The sequence below is a fragment of the Mauremys reevesii genome, linkage group 1, assembly GCF_016161935.1.
Source record: "Mauremys reevesii isolate NIE-2019 linkage group 1, ASM1616193v1, whole genome shotgun sequence".
Classification (NCBI taxonomy): domain Eukaryota; kingdom Metazoa; phylum Chordata; order Testudines; family Geoemydidae; genus Mauremys; species Mauremys reevesii.
In genome coordinates, this window is record NC_052623.1 from 335,275,524 (window position 1) to 335,301,725 (window position 26,202).

General features: G+C 39.7%; 1 protein-coding gene across 2 annotated transcripts in view; it reads left to right on the forward strand.

The window, feature by feature from the left end:
• RELN (reelin) overlaps positions 1-26,202 on the forward strand; it is a 444,047-nt gene that overhangs the window by 94,559 nt on the left and 323,286 nt on the right. For both annotated transcript variants that reach the window (XM_039517535.1, XM_039517540.1), the window contains exon 3: positions 13,660-13,795. In XM_039517535.1, the coding sequence (XP_039373469.1) occupies positions 13,660-13,795 (136 nt within the window). The remainder of the gene's footprint in view (positions 1-13,659; positions 13,796-26,202) is intronic.

Sequence of the window (26,202 nt, forward strand, 5' to 3'; positions counted from 1 at the left end):
TAGTAGACCTGATCCAGCAAGTACTTACATTTATAATAACAACTAGCTCTTATACAGCTTTTTTTCACCTGTAGATCTCATAGTAATTTTTACTTATGTGAGTGGTACATTATCTTCAATGGGGCTATTTCTGTGACTAAAGATTACTCACATAAATAAGACTTGTAGGATCAGTCCCAAAGTGAATGTTTTCAGCCATCAGCATTGATTTAATTTAAATGATCTTTCAATCACAAGTTATACACTATGTGTTTTGTAAGATTTCAGTCAGGGACAAGGAACACCTTGAAAAGAATAATTTAATTGGAAACAGCCAGTGTTGATTTATGAGAGAGAAGTTTATCTTGGTAACTCTCTAAAGTTCTTTAAAGATATTATTGTGTTAGTAGATGAGGGATCTGCTGTGGGTATTATATACAGTACATATTTTCAAGTTGACTTTTAGACAGGTTGTGATAAGGAATCATGGAATAAGGATAAAGTAACTTGTTGAACAGAAAACTAGCTGTGAAACAAGAAACAAGGAGTGGCTGTAAATTCTCTAGTTGGAAAGAGGTTGCCAGGGGGTACCTCAGGGATTGCTTTTAGGACCTTGCTGTTACAGTGTACATAATTCATTTGGATGAGAATATCAAAACATCAAAATTAGTGGATTTTATCAAATTTAGAATTATAATAAGGAACAATGCAAGCTCATAAAAGAACACAGTCCCCTCTTAGGTTGTTGAGCCAGTAATGGTAATGTTGGCAAATACATAATGTGTCTGTGGGCAAAGGACCAAAATAGAGATGCTACTAGGGGAAACTGCTGCCAGTAACTATTATATTTGTTTACAATAAATTAAAAAGAGACTTAGGGTTTTGTAGGTAAAACCTCAGAGCCATCATTCCAGCTAGGCAAACAAGGCTACATAAAGGGCAAACAGAATAATGGGCTATATCAGCAAACAAAATACAACCAAAGAAGTGATAGTTACTCTCTACACTAGGGCAGAGCACAACTAGAATACTGGGTTACATTGTGATCATCTTTTTGTAGGATATTATTGCTGTAGCACAAATCAGGATGATTGTAGGGTTCAAGAATACTTGCTATGTGAAAAGGTTAGTAACGTTTATCCTCATTGAGGAAAGAAGATTTCCAGCAATTCTCTGCTTACAGCAAAGCAGAAGTTTATTTGGGGTTACTTACTGTCAATGTACTGAAAGGTTTGGTTAGATGGATTCCCATGGTTAACTGGTGTGGGTCAGTATCATAATGATAGCCAAGACTATGAGCCGGGGCCTAATCTCACTTCAATTAAGATAAATTCAGGGTAAATACACTGGTTTGAACTGAGTTACTTGGATTTACACTGAAGTAAGAAGCAGCAGAATTTGGCTATACTTGCTACTGAGAATGAACCTGCTAGGGGTTTGGTGCCTCTGACGGTATAGAGGTTCTTTGTCAAACTTGTCACTGACACAATAACTACCAAATGGTATGTCTGATATTTGAGCTTCTAGGAGAAGCTGTAAAACTTACAAAATGAAAAGATTTAAGCTAATGCAAAGTTTTGAGAAAATTGCACAAAAGCTATTCACACTGATGAAGGGCTTAGGAGCCAGTTACCATCATTTATATAAATGGAGAAATTAATATAAACCAGAGATATAATATAAAACAGCCATTTTCCCAAAAGAGAATACACGCTAAGTAAGGTCTATGAAACCAGCAGTGCAGAATGAAGGTGCCAGTCTAACAGATTTTTATAAAGCGAAAGATATAGTAAAAGACAGCATTAGAAAGCTGGTAAGGATGCATTTAAAAATAGAAAGTGGGTGAAGTACAGATATGCCAAACCCATGAAAAAAACACAGAAATTGGGCTTTTTGGGGGCTTAATTGGCTTGTGAGTTGCTTGTTGGCTAGTTTTTGGCTTGTAACTTGGTGCTTGTTGTACCTTGTTGCTTCTTTTTTTTTTTTTTTTGATTAGCTCCCAGCAAGAAGGGCAAGGTGGAGAGAGAATCGGGGTGCACAGCGGACCCACCACAGTCCCAAACTGCACGTCGGAGGAACCTAGTCACATAGAGTGTTCAGGTTCTTAGGGCTTGGCTTGTTTTGGCCTTGTTTTGAAATGGGATTAATTTGATTTTTGGCTTATTGTGAAAGTCAGGTGCTTATTTACCACCTGAAAGTTGGCAGCTGTGGTGAAGGGGCCTGGGGAAGTCTTAGAAAAGTGAATTTTCTCTTTTATGACTTCAGTAGTAAGGTAGCTTATTAACATTTTCTATTTATATTAACTCCTGGTCCCTGTTTACTGTTGTTAAATCCATTTGCCTTAGAGCATTTTATGTCGTATTGTTCTCTAAGGAGCACTTACACATCAGCTGTAAATAATTCTCTCATCCACAATGACAGTGAACACCCTTAAACTGCCAATACATTATGTATCAGCATCCCCTTAACCCCGTCCTTCAACTCACACAGACATCACACATTACACAAGGGATCTCATTCAGTGTTTTGGGGAATTATGCAGATTAGAGGGTATATTCACCTCCCAGTGCACTGGAATTTCTAAATGTGTAACTTCTATTAAGTTTATTGGTACTTCTATTCATAAATCTATGAAATGAAAATATACCACAAGCAGAGTCTAATAATAGGCCTCTGAGAAAGTTTTAAACAATCCTTTAAAAGTAGGACGTTAAAAAAAGAGATTAAGCAGAATTTTCAAGGTTTCAGAATAAATTTGTTAAATCTGTATATTATGGGCTCATTCTTGCAAACTCTTCCAAGCAAATTGCTTACTACTGTAGTCAGTGTGCATGGTCATAAAACACTACATTTGTAAGTGTATTCACAATCTGGCCAAGTCTAGTTCATGTCTGAATCCCAAATCATGTAATGGATCGGGAGTTGAACTCATAATAAATTATTGGTTTTATATATATATTAAGATAATGTTTATAATTTTATATCCAGTAAAAGATTATAAAGTAGATATTAAAAGTCCTGCAACCTGATTCACACGGATGGATTCAGTTACTCTGTCTAGGCCCTGGTTTGTTTCTGAATACCAGAATAGTTAAATATTTTACTTACAGAGTCAATTAAACTGTTGTCTACTTATTCATCTCTTTCATAAAGTTCATGTTAGTTTATGGGCAATATTTTCCACATTACTACGTGCACTGAAAGGCTTTATTGTTTAATAATGGAGAAGTAATAATAACGGTAAAATAATCTCAAGGCTTCAATGTAAAGCTTGTATATTGATGGGTAGAAGACTCCATCTGCCAGAATTGCTAGTCTATTCTTTTTCATAATATTTAATAATTTATCAAGTCATGCTGACCCTTAGCTGATTGCAAGAGCCAGGAAGTGCTTTAGAAGTCTGTTACATTCTATCAAACTAGATGTGTGTTTTTCCCATGAAACAGCGTGTAACCGTCCAGAAAAAATCAATCAGTAGCAATGTATTTTAGGTATGAGGATGCAGTTCACTTAGAGCCACTCCTGTAACCCTTATTCACTCTGAGTAGCACTTAAGTGAGTAGTTCCATTGATTTTAATGAAAGTACTCACCTGAGTAAGGATTGCAGAGGGAGGCCGTTACTGTACATTTGGATGTAGTTTTTAAACAAAATAGTTTTTAATAGTTTTTATAGTTTAATAGTTCATTTTTTTTTAAAAGCCAACTAAATGTTGATGTTTCCTTACACACATCAGTCCTTTTAGTGAGTATGTTATTAACACCGAATTCTTACATTCTTTTTTTTAAATGCATATTTATGTAACAAAAAATTACTCAGGAAGGATTTTAATTTCCTTCCTACTGCTTTACAGAATTATAAAGCAAAGATTTCTGAATCACGAAAAATGGTTGATAATGATCCAAGGTAATGGGCTGAAATAGTCTTCAGTTGCAGTAATAAACTGGAAATAAAACATTACTTCTTTCATCATAGATAAACAGAGATCGTATTCAATGAAAAGACATATTTTGCAATAAATACTGTTTCTATGCACTTTGTGTGTACATTTAAATCTACAATGTCTGATTTTCAATAATAATTTTCAAAGGAGCTAGGAGAGATTTTGAAGAGCAAGACATGTACAGCATCATTTTTTGATATTTTATAGAATTTTTCATTTTTGTGCCTTTGGCTGTCACTCCCAAATATGTAATTGAGACGGAGCACATATACCTGATGCCCAAGGTTCCCAGCTCAGAAGTAACAAGAACACTTAGAGTCTTTCATTTTACATTCTTATCTAATATTAACCTTTTCATTCATTGTCATATTTGGTTTAAATAAAAGCCAAGTCCTAAGCTTTCTGCTATCTGGTGTAGCATATAGAATGCTATTACAATTTTGATGTATATCTTCAAAATGTTTGGGGAGTATGCCAGGAATCTAGGTGTGCAAAAGAAATATATTTTTTTAAATTTGTTTTTTAGAACTTCATTTCCAATTGATCACCATTACATAGTTGACACATGACTCATGACTAATACAAAGACTTCCCTATGACTTTGTAAATTATGGTAGAAATGCATGTGTATCTCTGTGGGCTCATTAGTGCTCTTTAGGTACTCCCCAAACTCCTCAGGACACCAGGCTATACTCCTTTATACAGTGCAGCATCCTTCTCCATGGGGGCCACTTGCGGGATGGGAATCCATGCCCCTACTTCCTGCCTTTCCTTTCCTGTTCCTATTAGAATGCTACATGGAGCACGTCGGAAATGTTCACCAAGCTATATCGGAAAATGGCAAATCACTGGAGCTAAATGTTTTGGCAAAGTGCTCACTTCTAGGATCAGTAGGTCTGCATCCAAGAGCCTTGCAGCCCCTGGATCCATGTCTAGAGCTGGGTTTCTGGGGGCTGCTAGACGCACAGCTTTGCAGCAGGGAACTTGCCAGCCCCCAGAGTCCTGGCTAGAGCTAGGTCGTTGGGGATTGCCAGATTCCCAGCTTTGCAGCAGGGAGCCTGACAGTCCCTGGAGGGGAGAGGGGTGGGGGAGGCTGTTGAGCTATGGTGTTGCTACAAAGCTGGAAGTGGTGCAGTCACACCAGGACCAACGAGATCATGGGGGCCCAATCAGCAGAGGATGCTTTACCTGTAGGCAGACTAGCAGCCCCCAGCTGGACTGCCAGGGAAGTGTTCCCATCCCCTCCCCAGCCTCACCCTGGCCCCAGCATGGGTAAGATCATGGCTATGGCTCAGGCACTAAGAGGCTTGGGGCTGCTCCTGGCCACTGCTGGTTCTTTGGGCCCTATGTGCCCTGTTGACCAGACAGCTGTTGGCCCCTGTCCTGGCCACCACCACGACCCTGGACTTGCCCTGCGGCCACTGCTTCAACAGTGAGGAGCTCATCCAGAAAGGTGTGGGAAGGAGGTGCACTAGGGTTTGTGATGGATGCTGGGGGGCCAGGCAGTGGAGGCGGGGTGAGGGTACAGAGTGCGGGAAGCCAGGCATGCAGGGGGTGTCTGGGTGCCACTGTGGTTGAGCTGAGTGGCTCCCAAGGAAGGTTGCTGGGGCAAATTGGGTGCAGGTCCCCAGCCCTGGGGGGTGGAGGATAGGGAGGCTGGAGGGGAAGGACCCCAACTTATTGTACGAGGGCCCTTTGAGGCCTTTTTATGCCACTGCAATAAGCTCCCCGTCCTATGGCACAGAGCCTGCCAGTCTGTGGAGCCCTGACTGAAACCAGGGCTTTGTCGGCTGCTAGGCTACCCGCTCCATGGCAGGGACCAAGCCAGCCCCAGGACTCCCTGCTGGATTCATACTCTCCTTGTCATGATGCTGGAGCCTGGAAGTCCTGGGACTGGCTTACAAAGGTCTGGTGTTCCAGGGCGTCCCCTTCAGACTGGCTGCCCTGGGACCAGGAACCCCACAGCTTCCAGACTCCCAGGTCAGCTAGCTCCCGGGCTTGCCTGCTTAGGAGAGAAGCTCAGGGAGCTAGCTGGTCCAGGAGTTTGGAAGTCCTGGGGTTCCCAGCCTTGGGATAGTCTGGATGGCAGGGCTGCCTTGGAGCCACAGGCCTTGGGAGCCCTGGCAGCAGCTCAGTGAGACCGACTGGAATGTCAGTTTTACATTTTGTTTCAGAAACAGTGTGTTTCAGCGTTTCCAAAACAAAATTTTGGATTCACTGAGAAATTTTGGCAAATTTGGTTTCGTTCCACTGTGGAACAAACCAAAATGTCAAAAAACCCTGAAATTTCCTGTAGGCTGAAAAATGCACATTTTGGCCTGTTGTAATACTATATGCCCCTGGGGCACAGGGAGGAACTCAGGGACTGCAATTATGCTTGGCCCTTATGTGAACCATCTAAGTAGGGAAAAGAGTCTTTGCATCTTGCTCCTTCTTCCTCCTCTCCCTCCACACCTCCATGCCCATACGTAAAAGTCAGGCACAATATATCAGCTTCTTAAATCCTCATAAGGGTTTGGATTACAAAGAAGAGAAAATTCCTGACTTTTTAAAAAAGTCATGTACCTGTGAAGTTATCTCCCCTCTGTATTTCTTACTGCATTCCTCTCCTATGTGTCTGCCTTTTAGGATACCAGCTCTTTTGTGCAGTGACTGTATTTTTGTGCATTATACAGGGCCAAGCATACCGTTGGCACAAAATATGTAATTTTTAAAATGAGGGAAATTTATACAGGAAAAACAGCTGTTCGGGTAGAGGGGTTGAGCACCTGCAGCTCCTATTGATGGCAATGGCAGTTGCAGGTGCTAGGCACTGCTGGGATTTGTCCTATTATATTTTGAAGACAAACAAAACTCAGAAATCTAGAGAGGGGAGAGGGGAACTGGACTGTGGTAGTGTATGAAAATCCTCAACATAAATGAGCACACACTGTAACGCAGAAGAGAAAGGGAGTTCAGAGAGATGCTAATGACTTTCATGGAAGCAGTACATGTCTTAGAGCTGTGGATGCACAGCTGCCACAAACCTTTGAACATTCTTTGATAAACTAGATTCCCAAGGAAACACCTGGTTATTTACAATTCTGGCTGTACAGATTTATACAAGATGGGTGAGGTGACTCAAAGAAGAACTCTGTGAAGCTTGGAAGCTTGTCTCTTCCACCACCAGAAGTTGGTCCTCATTCACCTTGTCTCTCTCATGTCCCGGGACCAACACAGCTACAACACTGCGAACAGATTTATACAGATGGACATACAGATCTTCAGATATTATCTGATGGCTTTTACCTCCTTTTATCAATTCTTTAGATGGATGGATTTCTGCATCTCAGATGCATTCTAGCTGGCCAATAGGACATGCTGAGAATATGGTGACTACATGGTGCTTTGGATCAGAGCCAAACACCTTAAAATAAGGAGAGTTCTGTGTCAGAAGTTGTTTGTGGGATGCATAGAGCCATTCAGTGTTTTTGAGAACTGTTGTATAATTAGTTATTTTTATTTCTACTTTATTGTTTTCAGTGGAAGCCTCCTTTATATTTGTGCTTGTTTATTTTCACCCACTGAGCCAGCATTCTGTTTGGGAAGAGGGTTTCCCATCAGGAGGTAAAATGCTGTTGCTTTTCATAGCAGAGGAACACAAGAACATTGGAGGCAAGTCGGAAATATTCACTGTGCATTTATTTTCATGAATTTTTAAATTATTTTTTCCAATTCTTTCCACCACATCTTCATTATTTTCACCACAGTGATTTGTTGTTAAGCTGCAGTAAGACGTTTAAGGAAGGGGGTTTATATATCATTTTGCTAAAGTTGCGACATGTTGTTGTTGTTTTTTTTAATGTTCTGAGGATGCTGATCTCCCTAATGGAGTTAATCCCAGGGAGCACAGGTACCGTAAGTAAATAGAATTGGTGATCTGTAGAAATGCTGAAGAATGAATAAAAAAAATTCTGTGGAAAAATTGAATGAGTTGCTTTTTCATTGTTAAGAATTTTTCCAAGTCACTGCAAAGTGGCTCCTTTTACAAAAAATAAACATAAACTCTGCGGATGTTGTGTGTGCTTGGTGCACTGTGCGCTTTCCCTGCTGGTCAAGTGCCTAAAGCCCAGGGGCGTCAGTAACCTTCAGGAAGCGTCTACAGAAGGAAAGAAGCAGGTTCCCCAAACTGCTGCTCTTCCCCAACTGGTTGAAGGATGTGCGGTGTTAGATCTTTGTCCTCTCCCACTTTCTGATTGGCTTTCAAAGAGAGTGGGATATCTGTCCATCTCCACTCTCAGTGCTGTTACTCTTTTGATTGAGCCTTTTAAAGTCTATTGTAGGGGGTTCTCAAACTGGGTTTTGTGACCCCCTCAGGGGTTGCAAATTTGTTATATGGGGTGTCATGAGCTGTCCACTTCCACGCCCAACCCCAACTTGGCTCCAGCATTTATAATTTATTTATAATTTATAGTAGTGTTAAATATAAACAAAAGTTTTTCATTTCTAAGGGGAGTCACACTCAGAGGTTTGCTGTGTGAAAGGGGTCACCAATGCAAAAATTTGAGACCCAGTGGTCTATAGCTTACTGCCAGTCAGCCAGTGGAGATCTGCTCCACTTCCAACTGTGCAGTCAGGGATCACTGTGCATGTGTGCTATCACCTCCCTAACATCAACTCTAAGGGCCCAATCCTGCACCACTGAAGTTAGTGGGAATTTTAACATGGACTTCATGAGAACAGGAGTTGACCCAAAAAGTGTGGGAATGGGTCAGAGACATGGACTCCCACCCCTGGGCAGGAGGCAAGTAGTTGCATGTGCACAACATAGCCACCCCGAGGGGAAGTTGCCCTCTCAGTGCACCTGTAGCACTCTGCCGGTACAGATTCAAACTGGGTCCAGTGGCTGTAGTTGGAATTGAGTTAAGCCTAATGCCAGTGAAAAATATGACTTCTTTTGTGGCACAGATCTTGTTTTAATTAAAAATTGAATTACTTTGTCGGTCAATTTCAGATTCACATATTAAATATGTCTATAGAGAAGAAAGGAAAAATGCCACACAAAGGCCAGGTAATTTTAACAAAGTTTAACCACAAATGTGTAAGAGCAAGCATATGCAGAAAGCTGTAACAGCCTGGATATCTCATCAGTAGTGTCACTGTTTGAAAGAATGAGAGACAAGTTCAAAACTGCCAACCAGACTTTCTTTGAAGCTGCCATCTAGTAAGGGGAAAATGTCTCTCACAGCTTGAAATCTAGACTCCAAGAATGTCCACTAAAGCATAGTCTACATCTAAAACTTTGGTTGACCTAGCTATGTCGCTCAGGGGTGTGAAAAATTCATTGTTGGCTATCGCTCAATACAAGGATGATGTCTGTCAGAGGGGAAAAGGTCACTGATGAGATTTAAGATGGCTGAGGAGCCCAGTCCGTGCTCTATATATGATAGGTGGTTGCTTGGAGAAAGCACAATGCTGGCCGGGATGCTGTACATTTTTCTTCCTCCTCTGCCATTTCTCAGCCTTTAGAGCAAGGTGATTCCCTTCAAAATGGGCTGAGGCTTCATGTATGATGTGATGCCATGCAGTCTATTGGCAGCCAGCTCTTCCCAATTCGTGGGGTCAGTGCCCCAAAATTCACACCCCTGAGTGATGTACTTAAGCCATCCTAAGCCTCAGTATAGATATCGCGAGGTTGACAGAAGACTTCTTCCATCAACCTAGCTACCACCACTTGAGGGGTGGATTTACTACAGTGACAAAAACCCCTTCCATTGCTCTGTAGCAAGTGTATATGTCACAGCACTACAGGTGCATAGCTGCAGCACTGCAGGTGTGCCACTGTAGTACCTGTAGTGTAGACATAGCCTCGGAGGATAAGAAGGGCTAGGAAACTGAAATGATGTAATTGGCACCTCACCAACTTTTAATTACTGGGAAAGAAGTCCAAAGATAACATTTCAAAGAAACCTTTGTTTTAAAAGATGTTTTTATCAAGGTCAGTATGGTGAGGGAGATTTTAATGTAAACAGGAAAGGATTGGGGAAAGGTTAAGTGAGGAGGGGGAAAGCACAAGACTCCTCCAAAACTGGATAAAACCATAAAGCTTTTCTATCAAAAAGTGTAATTAGCACTTCTTTAAAAATTTGAGAAAATTGCTTAGGGGTCAAAGTGTGCATGTTTGTGTGTGTGCGTGCGTGTGCGTGCGTGCGCAAAAGGGCTAGAATTCTACAACAAGCGCCATTTATCATACCATTTAACTGAAGATGATTGGAAGTGAATTAAAACCAAATTAGAGCTCAAAAATAATTGTAATTTGGAAATCATCCAATGGAGATTTTTCTAGTGGGATCTCAGAGATCTGTTAAAAATATTTAGCAATGATCCAGAAGAAAAATGTTGCTGGTAAAATTTACAGATAACACAACAATTGGTGGAGTGGTAAATAATGATAAAGACAGGTCAGTCCTACAATACAATCTGGGTCATTTGGTAAGCTGAGCTCACTTGAACAAGATGCACTTCAATATAGCCAAATGCAAGATCTTACTTCTAGGAACAAAGAAAGTAGGTCACACTTACAGGATGGGAGACTGTATTTGGAAAGCAATGACTCTGAAAGAGACTTAGGGGTCATTGTGGGTAAGCCAACTGGATGTGAGCTGCCAGTGCTATGTGGTGGCTAAAAACTAATATGGGCCTTGTGTGAATAAGAAGGAATGGAAATAGGGAGGTGTTAGTCACTGTATACCGCATTATGACTGGGTAAGATCAATATTGGATCAATATTGGAATACCATGTCCAGTTCTGGATGTTGACAAATTGGAAGGGACTTAGAAAAGAGCTACAATAATAATTTGAGGGCTGGAAAATCTTTTGTTCAGTGAAAGACTAAAGAAGCTCATTTATTTAGTTTATGTAACAGGTGACCTGATGGTATATAACGTACCTACAGGGGGAGAAGATTTCTGATAGTTGAGGGTAGAGCTGGTTGAAGAACAGATTTTTTTGGTTTGCTGGCCATTCCAAAAAATAAAAATAAAAATATTTTTGAGTCAACCCAAAACCAGATTTTTCAAAATTTTCAGCGAATTGAAAAGTAAAAAAAACAATTTTAAATATTTTGTTCAAACCAAAATGAAAACTTTAATTTAAATTAATTTTTTTATGTTTTTAGATTAAAAAAATAAAATGTAAACAAAATTGCAAAATAAAAAGCTTTTCAAATAGACAAAAATGTTTTGTTTTGAAACTGTCTAAATGAAACATTTTTGGTTTTGTTAGAATTTTTATTTGACGGGCAGTTTGTAGGGTTTTCTTTAACTGAAATAATTCAGTGACATTGACACGAATTTGCAAAATGTTCTGATGTCATTAAATCTTTTATTTTTTGCCAAAAAAGTTTTGGTTCAAAAATGTCATCCAGCTCTAGTTAAACGGCTCTTTAACCTAGCAGACAAAGGCACAACAAAATCCAGTGGCTGGAGTCTGACGCTATAGAAGTTCAGGTTGGAAATAACGTGCACATTTTTAACAGTGAGGATAATTAATCAATGGAACAATTTATATATGTGGATTTTCCATCATTTGAAGTCAGTAGTGGATGTCTCTTTCTAAAAAATATGCTCTAGTTCAACCAGAAGTTATAGGGCTGATTAGGATTTACTGGGTAAAATTCTGTGCCGCTTATGGGTAGACTGGATGATTATAATGATGCCTTCTGGCCTTAAAATCTGTGAATATATGATATGTCAAGGATAATCTGTACCTCTGGGATTGAAGGTGTGTGTTGAGTATTTAATACTCATGTTCACAATCTGGGAGCCTGGTCAATTCCCTGCTGCTTTTAGATGTTGCAATAATGGCCTAAAGGATATCCCCCGCCCCCATCTGTTTCTGGGTAGAAGGTTGTGATTGTTTGTTACGGATATACACTTCACTATGATCATCCATGCCTGAGTGTCACCTCTAGATTACTATTCACAGGTTTATTCCTTGAATTTATCTAGAATTTGAAGCTGGTGCAGAATTTGTCAGCTCACTTATTAAGTTGTGTATCTCACCCTGAGTCATTGTCCATGATCAGCACTAGCTGCCTCTTGCCTCCTGAGTGGATTTTAAGGTGTTGGTTTTGATCTACAAAGCCCTAAATGATTTGCTTGAGAGACCACTTTTCTCTCTGAACAGTAGTTGCAATCTCTGAAGGTAGTCAAGCTGGAGTTCCCTTGGTTTAATAAAAACAACGAGGAGTCCAGTGGCACCTTAAAGACTAACAGATTTATTTGATCATAAGCTTTCGAGGGTAAAAAACTTAGTGGGCTTTTTACCCATGAAAGCTTATGACCAAATAAATCTGTTAGTCTTTAAAGTGCCACCGGACTCCCCGTTGTTTTTGTGGATACAGACTTAACACAGCTACCCCTTTGATACTTGGTTTAATAGAGAGGATGCTGCTGGGTATTCTTCACGAAGGTCTCCAGCTTTAAAAATCACTACAACTCTGGTCCCACATGGCTGGAATCGGTAGGGTATGTTGCAAAGGTCATCTGTTTGCTTTTGAGGAAGATCTAGAATTCTCAGGAGAATGGCAAGGGGGATTTTTTGTTTATTTTCTATGCTTGGTCATTGTTGGTTGGGTGAGTAAGAGATTAAGCATAATTGCTAGAGTTGCATTTCATAAGAATTGTACTTCAAAACATTTGTCAAGGAGCCTAGAGCCAGTGGTATCTATTCTTATCAGAACTGAAATAAATAGAACTGAGAATAAATACCAGCTCAGTATAAGCATTTTGAAGTATAATCACATAACATCTAACATGAACATTTTAATACATGAATGTACTGCTGCCATTTGCTTTCCTTTTTAATCAGACTCACAATATGCTTAGTCAATGTGACTGTTTTCTGAGTTGAAGGGTCAATATTTGAAGAAAGTAATGAGAAACAAGGTATTTACTTTTGATAACTGCATTATAAAGGACAGTTTAAACATTTAATGTTTAATGTACCATGTAGAAAAGATTAAAGATGTAGTAATTCAATTGAATAAGAATGCCTTCAGTTTCAGGGCATAATTCCAGTGACTTCAGATAGCAAGCCCAAAGGCGTTAAAAATAATGGAACTGTGCACTAATTTGTAAGCAACAATAGAAGGGATCTGAGAAGAAGAAAGGTTGCTGTCTGCTAGTGTTTTTGCTTTGTTTTAGTGATACAATTCTTTTATCTAACGATGAACTAGGTGAATTCCAAAGAGTTGTTTATGTAAGACATCCACATTCAAAAATACATAAAAAGTTGTTGCAACAAAATGAAAATGAATTTAAAGTGATAGAACTCTTACAAAAAGTGTTAAATTTGTTGGTAGAGTTTTTTGCATTCTTTTAAATATTATGGGCCAGATCCTTAATTTGTGCAAATCTGTGAAGATAGTGGAGCAACATCGATTTACAACATCTGAAGATCTAGCCTTTTGGGGGAAAAAAACAAAAACAAACTCAGATAGTGTTACTCTGTCATGAAAAATAATGATTGCAAATTGTTTGGGCCACATTCAATGTTGGTGAAAGCAGAGGGCAACTCCATTGACACTAGTGAAGTTAACTTTGACTATACCATGGCCTTTTGGTCTTGATTTTCATATTGCCATTCCTGAAAGCAAAATGTTGTAGATGTAGATACATTATATAACACTATTAAAACATTGCAATGAGTCATTGAAATATGCTGTTTTTTATCCTACCTTTCTGTCTTTCTCTTAGGAATTATGTCCGATCGCCAGTTTGGAAATCAGTTTATGTGCAGTGTGGTTGCATCTCATGTGAGTCATCTACCAACGACAAATCTCAGTTTCGTTTGGATTGCTCCACCTGCAGGAACAGGCTGTGTGAATTTCATGTAAGTTTGTGGAACAATTATCAAAAACAATAAGGTTGTTTTATTGTTGAAAGGCTAAATATATACAATAAATACTAGTTCAGTATAAACATTTTGAAGTATGATCACATAAATCTCCCATGAAATTGTTTTACATGAATATACTGTGCTGCCATTTTCTTTCTTATTAATCAGAATAACAATATGTTTTGTCAGTGTGACTGTTGTTTGCAAATAGTTAAACTGTCCAAACTGTCTTCACTATAAACTTGCAAATATAAGGATTATGGGCTCAGTTCTGCAAAGTGTTGAATTCAACAGGAATTAAGAGCACTCAGCATCTTGGAGTTGACCAGCACCTGGCAGAATCAGGCCCTTATACTTTAAGGACTTAAAGAATTAGGTAAACATTTTCTCACTTCACTTCTCGATGCCTTTTCCCATTTACACAGGGTTGGAGGTACCCACTATTCTTCACCATTCTTTCCAGTCCATAACGGCTTCATAGGTCTTGGGTTTCGGTCCTTTTCTCTTCTAACTTCTCTTGACAGAGTCTTTCCATCATATCCTCAGTCTTCCAGATCCTTTCTTGTTGTTGTCTTCTCCCCATGCTTTCTTTGCTTGTCATTCTTTACCCATTCATATCACATATGCAGCCCACCTCAAATGTGCACTGTCCAGCCTATCTATCTCTGAGAGTCCCAAGTCCATCGTCTCTCTAATTTTTTCCATGCACACTCTGTCTACCCTCCTGCTTTCCTGCCTTTCTCCTCAGTATATTATGCCTGGGAGAATTCTGTGCCACTGCGCACACACAGAATTCATTTTTTTCAAAAGAAAATACATTCTGCCTAAGAAGTGCTGAAATTCTGCCTTTTGCCCACCAGAAGCTGCTATGGCATCAGAGCAGCCAGCAGCATGAATGCAGCCGGCTGTTCTGGCACCACAGCAGCTTCTGGTAGGCAAACGGTGGAACTGCAGCATTTCTGGGGCCGAATGTATTTTCTGTGGAGAAAAAAAAATTCTGTGCATGTGCAGGTGCAGAATTCTCCCAGGAGTTGAAGTTCATCACAGCACCCTGTCCACAGACCCAGGTTAAGACAGTCACAGTGGAGCACATGGGGCTGCTGGCGGGGAAACCAGGAGATGCAAAATCTGTGTGGAAGGATGTTCCCTGCTGGATTTTTTCACTGTTTATGCTCACATGCAGGTTTCCTGTTGTTTCCTCCCTTCCCCTTTCTGCTTGATGACTCAGTTTACTGCTTAAATACAAATTAATGCAAACACACACTCCTTTGGCCAGTTTGGTGCTACATGAGTTTTGAACATACACTTTTAACATCATATGGGGGAAGTTTATAACTTCACACATAATGTTGCTATGTATATTTCACCATGATAAGATTGACCAGCTAGTTATGAGTTTTCAAATGATACCTCACAAGGCATACATTCTACAAAGATGAGTACAATAGTGTGTATAGTGCAAATAAAAGGATGAATTCTGTCACAAGCAGATCATCAACATACATCAGTTTTCTCTGTCTCCACAGGCTCAGTTATCTTACTAATTAACTGCATAGGTAAGATGAAGAGAAGTGGACTCAGCACACTGCCTTGTCTCAATCTCACTGTCACCTCAAAACTCTTCGAAATTCCATGTATTGTTACCATCTTAGCTCTTGACCCTCAATACAGCTCCTCTGTCCTCTCCATTTCTTGCAGTTCCCCTCCCTCCCATTTCAGTACCCCAGACACCAGCTCATCTAGAACCAAGTCATGCTTTCTCAAGAGCAGTTATGTGTGGTGTAGTTGTAGCCACGTCAGCCCGTGGATATTAGGAGACAAGGTGGGTGAGGTAATATCTTTTATTGGATGAACTTTTGTTGGTGAGAGACAAGCTTTTGCGCCATATAGAGCTCTTCTTCAGATCTTGGAGAGATACTCCCAGCATTACAGCAAAATGCAAGGTGGAACAGATTGTTTAGCATAAGTAGTTAGCACATATTATAAGGGGACCATTCAAGGTAGAGTGGTCCGTTAATAACTCTACGGTCAAAGCACAAAAAGAGGGGGTTAGTGGGTTATAGATTGTTGTAATAAGCCATAAATCCAGTGTCTCTGTTCAGGCCATGATTTTTAGTGTCTAGCAAAGTAATGAATTTAAGCTGCCAAGCTCATCTTTTGAAAGTGTGCAGGTTTCCTTTCAGGAAGAGGACTGATAGGTCAGATACAGAGTGATCGCTTTGTGCAAAGTGTTCACCCCTGGGTGATAGGGTGATATGCTCTCCATTTATCATTCTTTCAAGCTTCTATCTTACTGCAAATATTGCATGTATGGTACCCTTCCCTTCTTAAAGCCATGTTGTCCTTTCATATATTTTCCTCCACCTTGCACCTTAACCCTTACCTCCAAAACTCTCTCAAGACCTTTAAGAGGCTGATTTAGCAGGATGATGCCCTGATAGATGCTATGATTCTTTGCACAACCCTTAACCTTTCAAAGAGGGACAATCAGTTCTGTTCTCCAATCATCTGGTATCGTGACAATCCCAGGAAATGCATAATGGTCTGTGAAGCCACTTTATTCCAATATTTCTAACTGCCCTGGTCATATCAGCAGTTATCTCATCTTCACCAACTGCTTTACCATTCTTCATCTTATTAAGTGCTTTTTCTACCTCCTATACAGAGATCAATACCATTTGAGGCTTCTCCGTAATTGTCGGTGATGCTTGCACTCACAACTCTCTCTTCTTATTTAACAGTCTTTGGAAATATTTTTTCTAAACCTCTACCATCTGTGGCAAAGTACTTGCTTCTCCTCAGCAGGCTCAGTCCTTTTTAGCCTTGGAGACACAGGCTTGGGCAAAGCAAAATCCTTCCAGGTCGCACAGGGTCTGGCTGATCCCTTCCTCAGTCAGTCCCTTGTGCTGGGTTTCTCCCCTTCTGGGGACAGAGTGCAGCCTTCCTTGCTGGAAGGGTTCAGAGCTTTGCTGCACCTAACGTGTTGGCAGCTTCTCTGCTTCTCTCACTCTCTCCGCCTGCTTCCATGCCAGGGAGGGTTTAAAAAGGTCTCCAGCAGTTGGGGCCAGCTGAACCTAATTAGTTCCCTGGTAACCGCTGTTCCAGCTGAACCGTATTTCCCCATGGCTATCTCTCCTCAGTGGATAGGGGGAGACCTTTTGACCCCCCTGGGGCTAATTACTACCCCTCCCTTTGTAGCCATTTGTCCTGGGTTTGCCACACATCTTTTTAGGTTTCAGAGTGGTAGCCGTGTTAGTCTGTATCAGCAAAAAGAACGAGTACTCGTTGCACCTTAGAAACTAACAAATTTATTTGGGCATAAGCTTTCATGGGCTAAAATCCACTTCATCAGATGCATGCAGTGGAAAATACAGTAGGAAGATATATATACTAAGGCCTGGTCTACACTACACGTTTAAACTGAATTTAGCAGCGTTAAACCGATTTAAGCCTGCACCCGTCCACACAACGAGGCCCTTTATATCGATATAAAGGGCTCTTTAAACCAATTTCTGTACTCCTCCCCGATGAGAGGAGTAGCGCTGAAATCAGTATTGCCATGTCGGATTAGGGTTAGTGTGGCCGCAAATCGACAGTATTGGCCTCAGGGTGGTATCCCACAGTGCACCATTGTGACTGCTCTGGAAAGCAATCTGAACTCGGATGCACTGGCCAGGTAGACAGGAAAAGCCCCGCGAACAGTGCTGTGTGACAAGCATAACGGAAAGCCAAAGAATCAAATGGACGCTCATGGAGGGAGGGAGGGAGGGGGTACTGAGGACTCCAGCTATCCCACAGTCCCCGCAGTCTCTGAAAAGCATTTGCATTCTTGGCTGAGCTCCCAATCCATGGAAAAAGGGCGCAAAATGATTGTCTGCCATTGCTTTCACAGAGGAAGGATTGAGTGACGACATTTACCCAGAATCACCCACGACACTGTTTTTGCATTGGGATCTCAACCCAGAATTCTAATGGGCGGGGGAGACTGCGGGAACTATGAGATAGCTACGGGATAGCTACCCACAGTGCAGCGCTCCGGAAATCGACGCTAGCCTCAGTACATGGACGCACACCGCCGAATTAATGTGCTTAGTGTGGCCGCATGTATTCGACTTTATACAATCTGTTTTACAAAACCGGTTTATGTAAAATCGGAATAATCCCGTAGTGTAGACATACCCACAGAGAACATGAAAAAATGGGTGTTGCCATACCAACTCTAATGAGACTAGTAAATTAAGGTGGGCTATTATCAGTAGGAGAAAATCAAATGGGCCATCCTGATTATCACCACAAAAGCTTTTTTTCTCCTGCTGATAATGGCCCACCTTAATTGACTAGTCTCATTAGAGTTGGTATGGCAACACCCATTTTTTCATGTTCTCTATGTATATATATCTTCCTAGTGTATTTTCCACTGCATGCATCCGATGAAGTGCGTTTTAGCCTACAAAAGTTTATGCCCAAATAAATTTGTTCATCTTTTTAGGGTTCATCACCACACAGTTCCCATCTTCCACACCTAAACATTTCTCCATATCTTGTATTTTGTTGTTCTGTTTTTTTGTCTACCCAAAAACCAATATCCTGTCATCTTTCTCCAGCTAACATTTTCCAGTGAAACAAAAATGGGGTGGGGTTCAATTTGTAGGTTCATCCCGGTTTTTGAAAGCCTGGCATTTGAGTACGAACTGATTCTTCTAGCCATCGATCATATTGTGGATTTAAATGATCAACTGATAATTAGTTATCCAGTGACTGTGTATATCACTTCATATTTCCACTCACTTTGTGTCCATTCTTAATCCTAGGTATTTAGTAAATGACAGCTATATTTTGATATTGTCCAGATTCCAAGTCTTGACATAAAACAGAATAAACCTATCATACTGAGATATCAGAAAATCTTAGTAGCCAGCAACTTTACATTTTTTTCTTTTGGGTAATCCAGTTTGTTTACTACATGCAAAAATCCAGCTTATTAATTCTCCAACTGATTCTCTCCGGTAATTTTGTTTTAAAAGCCTGAATCATCATTAGATTATATTGTGCCATATTAAGTGCTGTCAGAGTTGCAAAGCATAACATATCCTCGTATTCTAGCAATGTAATATAATTTTTGTATGTCACCTAAAAAAAATTAGAAAAAGCAATTTCCATTCATCCAGCCTAAAGTTTTGGTAAATTATGTCTTTGAAGGGAAACACACCTACAGTAGGGTTGGAAATGGAAATATTTCAGGCCTGACTCATTCATAAATCAAATTAAAGCCAGACTGTGCCATAATTATGTAGGTAAACAATTCAAACAGTTTGAGGTTTCTAAGGCTTTCTACATAAATGTCTTTTGTCACTCAGAATAGTGGCATCTGTTATGTTAGTCAAAATGAATTGTGCTGTCTGTGTTTTAGATGAGGATTTTTTTCCTTTCCACCACCACTGACAAGCTGTCGATATCAAGGTTCCACATACTCTTACTGAAATCTTAAGTTGTTCTTATATTTAAAAACGTGGGTGGGTTGGTTGGTTGGGAACATAAGTGCAGGTGGGTAATGTAATGACTACTGATAGGCGGCTTTTTTAATTTTAGTCTTTAATACTATTCTGTACTAACAATGTGGCATTCTTTCTATTCTTAGGACACAGTGATCATAGATTGGATGTTAATATATCACAAACTGCAGTGACTATCCTATTTTTTTAACCTCAAATAGTAAACTGGAATCAGAAAGTAGTTAAGATTAATGATGGTGGCCTTTTCGGAGTATATACATGCCTCTTTATTTTCATGATTCAACCAGAGATGTTTCCTATAGCACATAGCATTGCACAGCAGCTGTGCATAGTGACTCAAAGGAAATTTACTTTTACATCATCGTAAGTTATTATTATTTATTATTTGTATTATCATAGCTCTTAGGAGCCCTAGTCATGGATGTGGACCCCATTGTGCTAAGTGCTGTACAAACAGAACAAAGAGACCGTCCCTGCCTCAAAGAGTTTATAATCTAAATAAACAAGACAGATGCAGGGTGGGGGAAGGGATTGAACACACAGACAAAGATAACAAATGTCATCTTAATGCCACAGTTTTTGTTTATTTTTACTTTCTTTGTTTGGGTTTAGTTAGCAGGGGATCGACTAAATGGAAAGAATAATGAAGGGAAGAGGATGAGTGGGACAGGTGCGGAATGAAGCTGAGGTGAAGAGACTGTGGAAGAAAGGGAGGAGTAGGGTAGGGTTGAAGCAGGCAGCTAATCAGCACAGGGCAGAGAAGGTCCTGTCAAAACTTCAGAAAGATATCCAAGAACCAAAGATCCCAGCTTTGGGTGCTTCTGTCCTAGTGGCTGGAGATGCTGGCTGGCTCATCTTTGCAATTTATGCCCAAGCCCATGTGGCAGGGCAGGGGAGGAGGGAGGCACTGCCTGGGTCCTGGTGCCCCCAGAGTAGGGGGTTTCCTCTGTAAGGTTCTGGGTCTGGCAGGGTGCTAGTGGGAGAGGTGCCTTGACTGGGCCCCATTTTCCTCACTTTTCCCTATTGCAGCAGTCCCTGCTTTGGTTGCTTCTCCCCAACTGGCTCAAGATTCTGGCTACCATTGACAAAATATTGTCAGTGCAGTTTTTTGCATTTGTTTAATTTCCATGTTCTGAAAAGTTAACTTAATAAAAGACTTCATAACTAATCTAACTTTCATAATAGCTGCAGTATTTTTATTGGCCTCACACACATTCTGCAGGTTCTGTAACAAACACAAAGCAAAAAGTAGTAAGTGGGACATATTGTTACTGCTGTGTCTAGCTTTACTGGAGTACTGTACCACAAAATAATAATTCCTAAAGAATGGCATTATTTTACTGCTAGTTGCTACCCTGAAAGATATAGTAACACAAAATTATTCATTTTTCCTATTTCTCCTCCTCTCTCTTTAAAAAAAAAATAAAAAGATCAGGGTTGCAGAAATAAGAACTGAAAATGTTACATCAAATTTTATGACACTCTTGACCAAATAAATAGATGCCAATATTTACTCAGTTGCAGAAAAGGGTATAAACTCAAATGGCCACATTCAGACAGACATAAGTGAATATGCAACTCTACTGAAATCAATGGATTGCATCCACTTACACCATATCGGATTTGAAACTAGCGGTGTAAATAGTGGATTTTTTGGTTTACTGGCAATTCCAAAGATAAACATAAAAATATTTGTGTCAAAATTTTAAGTGAAACAAAAAGTAAAGCAACATTGTGTTTGATCAGAAAAAAAAACATTTAACTTCAATTTCCAGCATTTTTTAAAATTAAAAAAATGTTAAAAAAAAATAAAATAAAGGAAACTTCAAAACAAAAAGCTGTTTTGAATTGAAAAATTAAAATCTTTCTTTTTGAAAATTTCAAAATGAATATTTTTATTCTGAATTTTGTTCCTCCCCCAACTGAGATAATTTGGCAAATAGAAAGAAATTGTCAGAATATTTCATTGTCACCAAATCTGCACTTCTCTGTCATAAAAACAGTTTTGGTCCAAAAATTTACATTTGGAGAGATATAAGTGGAGGTGGAAAGTTCTATTTTCCAATTCAAAACAACCTGTTGTTTTGAAGGTTCCTTTGTATAATGATTCCTCCTCCCAGCTAACTGAAAGTATAGAAACTGTTAATCCAGCTCTAGTCCATACTTTGAGTTAGCTGGGAGGAGGAGGTCATTATACAAAGAAATCCAGAGCAGGATATGAAGACGTTTTTCCTTCTTTCTACCCCTATTTTATTTCCTTTTCTTCTCAGATGTTTGTTTCTCTTTTAAAGGATTGCTCATGAAATAATTGTTGGTCCTACCCAAGTCTGGGATTTTCAGGTCATTTGTAGGAGTGGTGACTTTCCAAAACATGTTTTTGCTAGCATTTTGCATTGAATTCCCTTATTCCTAAACCAATATTTTGTATAATTTTCACTTTCAAGGACAGTTGGAGGACAGGTCTATGAAAAATTAAAAGTTACTATAAGTTTTCAAAAGCCCTCAGTGCTGGCACAGTTAGGCCATCAATGATCACTATGGAAATCCTACCTTTAATTGTTTATATAAACAGTTAATGTATACACTAGGGAAGGTACCTGTCCAAGGAAAATGTAAGAAATTTACATTTCTGAATCATCATCAAACATCCATAGTCTACTGAGTACCACTGCACCAGCCAGAGTGACCACAATGACCTACATCGTGTAGTGAAGTTCCTGGATCTGGCTCACCCTGTAAATCCACAAATCTTTGGGTCAGCCCTATGGGCAGCAACATATAGGAACAGTGCATGCACCCCTTTACCTATTGATGGAGAGCTTTCAGAGCATGATGTATTGGGGCATTTTTGTCCATCCTTGTGACTTGGCTGAAGAGCTTACAATGCTGCTTTTTTAATATAATGAGCGATTGAAGGAAGGCCAGATCTCTGCAAGATTATTACATTTCTCGCAAAGTCAAACCACTGTATGCTCAGGATTTGGTGTTGACCGCACATATGGAATGTCTCTAACCACTCCAAGTCTGCTTGTAAAAGGGTCCTGGTTTTTGACCAGTATAGTGATAGAGATAGTATATAGGTTTGATAGATCTGGAACTTTGTCTCAGCATGAAGACATTTGTGCATCCATAAATGAGACATAGACTTCATGGAAGTGGTGGTAAGATCTATTTGTCAAAGAAAGTCCCATTTGCTGCAACCATTTGAGCTGTGCTTGGGTTCTGGTGGCCCAACTCTGACGTTCTGGACCTTGATCGTCTGCCATCAGATGCAGCAAAGAATCCTGTGGCACCATCTCGTCTGCCATGAGATGTTCAATCCCATAGTGTGGGCAATGTCTTATAGACCTTGGGAGATGCGGATGAAATTCTCTGACTTCTCCACAGGCAAGGTAGTATCACTGGCATAGTCCTGGTTGGTGAACACTTCTTGACCAACCTTGATTCCAAGGTGTGAAGCAACAAATCCTAATATCCAGTCAATAGCTCAGCAGAATAGTGCCAGGGCAAGAATACAACTCTGCTGCACATGTGAGGCTGTGCAGAAATGTGGCGAAAGCTGTGATCCAACACACACTCTCACACCAATACAGGTATGAAGATTACGCACCATGCCACTGCTGAAACAATCGGCTTTGGATGGTCTCTCAAGAAACCTTGGCCTTCTGAAGAGTTCTTGCTATATTAGCAAAAAAGGCAGAAGCACACAAACAGGGAGTTGTCCAAGAACATAAACAGCTGAACGGCATATTCCAGGCCACGGCAGAATGTGACCATGAGATCTACATCAACTAACTGGCTGACAAAGCCTAAAGTACAACAACCTGCATCCTGCCTGAACCATCACATACTTGCCTGGTAGCCATAAACAGCCTTCTAACATCCCCATCACAAAACCAGACAGCTCTCTTTGCTCATTGATAGACGAGGTCCTGGACTGATAGGAAACACATTATGAAAGCTCACTGAACTACACACCTGCTGACAACTGTCCAGAGCTACATGAACCACATGGCTGCAGACCCAGGTACAAGCACTGATCCTCTGTCACTTGAGGAATATGCAAGGCCATCTAAAAGTTATGAAATGGACATGCTGCTGAACCTGATAGTATTTCACCTCAGCTGCTCAAAGGTGTCTTGGAACCAGTGAACAACTGCCTGCATCAACTTAAAAGTGTGGGTTTCAGGCAAAGTACCAGCATCATATGTCCATGTACAAGGGCAACTACAGGCTGATCTCATTGCTCTTCATCACTGTTCTGCTTGGTAGGATGTAGCTGCTCCTTAACAGACATCTTGACAAAATTAACTTTTAAACAACATGTCACCATCTTTAACTGCTAATCTAGTTTAAAAATTAGTGTGACTTTAATACATATGAAATGTGCCAGAATGAGTACCCAGGAGACTGTTTATCAACAGAACAGGAACAGCACAGATAGCAGTAATGCAAGTCTCTCCATGCTGTTGCCAGTATGTCTGTCTCAATTCAGCCTCTATAGCCATTCAGTCCTTGACCTCTGTTGAGACTGATAACAAAGTTGCTAATTAGTGCCAGTTATGGGGGTGGATTTTTTTTGTAATGTTGATACTTCTGCCCTGAGAACTTGACAGAAACCACCAAACCAATCTTTCACAGGCCACCTAATAGCTATCCTATAGTAACAACACTACTGACCTGAGGTGGAGTTCACCAGACACATATGTGTAGGAAAACAAAAAACACAATGAATTCAAGTTAGCAGCATCCACGCTTAGATTAATGACATGATTTAAAATATTCTAATGTATTTATTTAGAAACAGTTTAAAAGACTTCAGGAGTGGAATATAGAATTAAATAATCTCCAGTTTAAGATTGAATTTCAAGTCATCATTATGTTCTGAATTTGGTCATTCTATTAATCCTACACTCTCTATTATTCATTGGAGCATGGTCTCTCATTTACACTGCCTAGCTTCACCGAAAGGTCATCCTTTCAATTTAGGACCAATATTGTATCTCTTTGTAGCTCTTAATCATCTCCATCTCTTACAGTAACCATCATCCCTTAACCCCAGCCAGGCAGATATATGAGGAGTATCTTCATGACTGATATGCTTAAATGCCAAGGACTGGGGAATGGGAATACCAAGATCATATCTGAATGTTAGGGACAGATCCACCTCTTACTTAAACTCATGTTAATCAGAAGTAACTTGATTGAAGTCACTGGAGTTATACTATTGTAAAATCAGTGAGAGGAGAACCCAGGCCCTTATAGTGAAATCTTGTCCCTATTGAAGTCCATGGCAAAACTCCCATGGACTTTAGTAGCACCAGGATTTCACCCTTGGTCTCTCTGTGCTCTGTTAGAGCTCAATCCTAAAAGGGACTGAGCATACTCGGCTCTCACTGAGGTCAATGCAAGATTAAGTTTCTTCTCTTCTTTTCTCAGCCCAGTTCTGTTTATAATTGTATGTAGTCTGATTATTCATATTATGTGTAGGATCATGTGAATACACACTTATACTGCAAGTCACATAGGGCTAGATTCTAATACCTTTATCCATGCTCTCTCTTGACTCATGCTTTACTCTCTTTACACTTTACTCCATAGGTAGTCCCACTGAAGTCAGTGGGTACGATATATCATGAGTAAAGGTATCAGAATCTGGACCATAGTGATGACATGCATCAATCTTACAAGATCTGTTCTGTCTCTGTGCAATATCAGATAATGAACTATGCTTAGATTGGCAGCATTTGAGCTATTGTTTATTCTTGTCTAAATATCTCAATCAATCAACAATGAATACATAGTGGCACTCTTTTACAAATACATCGTTTATGAAAATGAAAAGTACAGATATTTCCAAGCAGTAGAAATCTTCTGATAGCAGCTTAATATGATACATTTGAATATTTCCCTGTCTTCCCACCAGAGATATTTAAAGATGAACTCCGGCAATGTAAATTTAAAAAATATTTAATGTCGAGACTGATCCTAAGATGTGCTAAGCACTTGTGACTCCCAACCAATGGGAGTTGTAAATGCTGATTACCTTTCAAAATCAGGCCCTTTATTTGGCCAATAAGTCATTTTACTATTTGTTTGGAAATTTGCATAACATAATATCTTTCTATTAAAATTTGCCATTTGTTCTTTGAGCTCACACTAAACTAGTTAAGCCCCTTCTTGTATTGACTCCTTTGCAAGGTGATACATAACATTATAGCTTAGCTTGTTAAAACGGGTGCTTTTATAGATAGCTTCACTTACCAGTTTGTGGAAGTGATAAGGATGACCTCAATTGCAAAAGCAATTTGTGCTTTAATCGCTGGAATAATTTACTACGGAAGTCTCTAAATACAATATTATAGAGCAATATTCGGTGTGTTATAGAAAAATATTCTTTTCTATGTGTTTAGAAGTGTATATGTGTCATACATTTCTTTTTTTAATTAGTCACTGAAGAAAATATCATTTTGATTGCTGCTATGAGCACATTGCACGTAACTTGTATGCTAACCTGGAGATTAAACCAGTGTATTAACCACCCATCCTGTGGGGAGTTACTGCCTATTTAAGTATTTATCAAGCATATGTGACAGATTCTGATTGCAAAATGTAAGGTATTATTATTATTAGACCTTGTGGTCATAAAAAATTCCTTTCAAGTGTGAACTGAATTTGTTAACTTATACAGTGTTGTTTTCCTGAATCTGTAGGTAGCATATAACAATGGATCTAAGAGATTTGAACTGACCCATTCATCTTGATGCATTGTAAATTAAGTCTAATGAAATACTAAACAAAGTTATTAGAAAATAAGAGTATTTACCTAATTTGCATAGTTAGTGGAATCGTGTGCACATACTGGGTACTTGCATGTGCAAGTGGCCA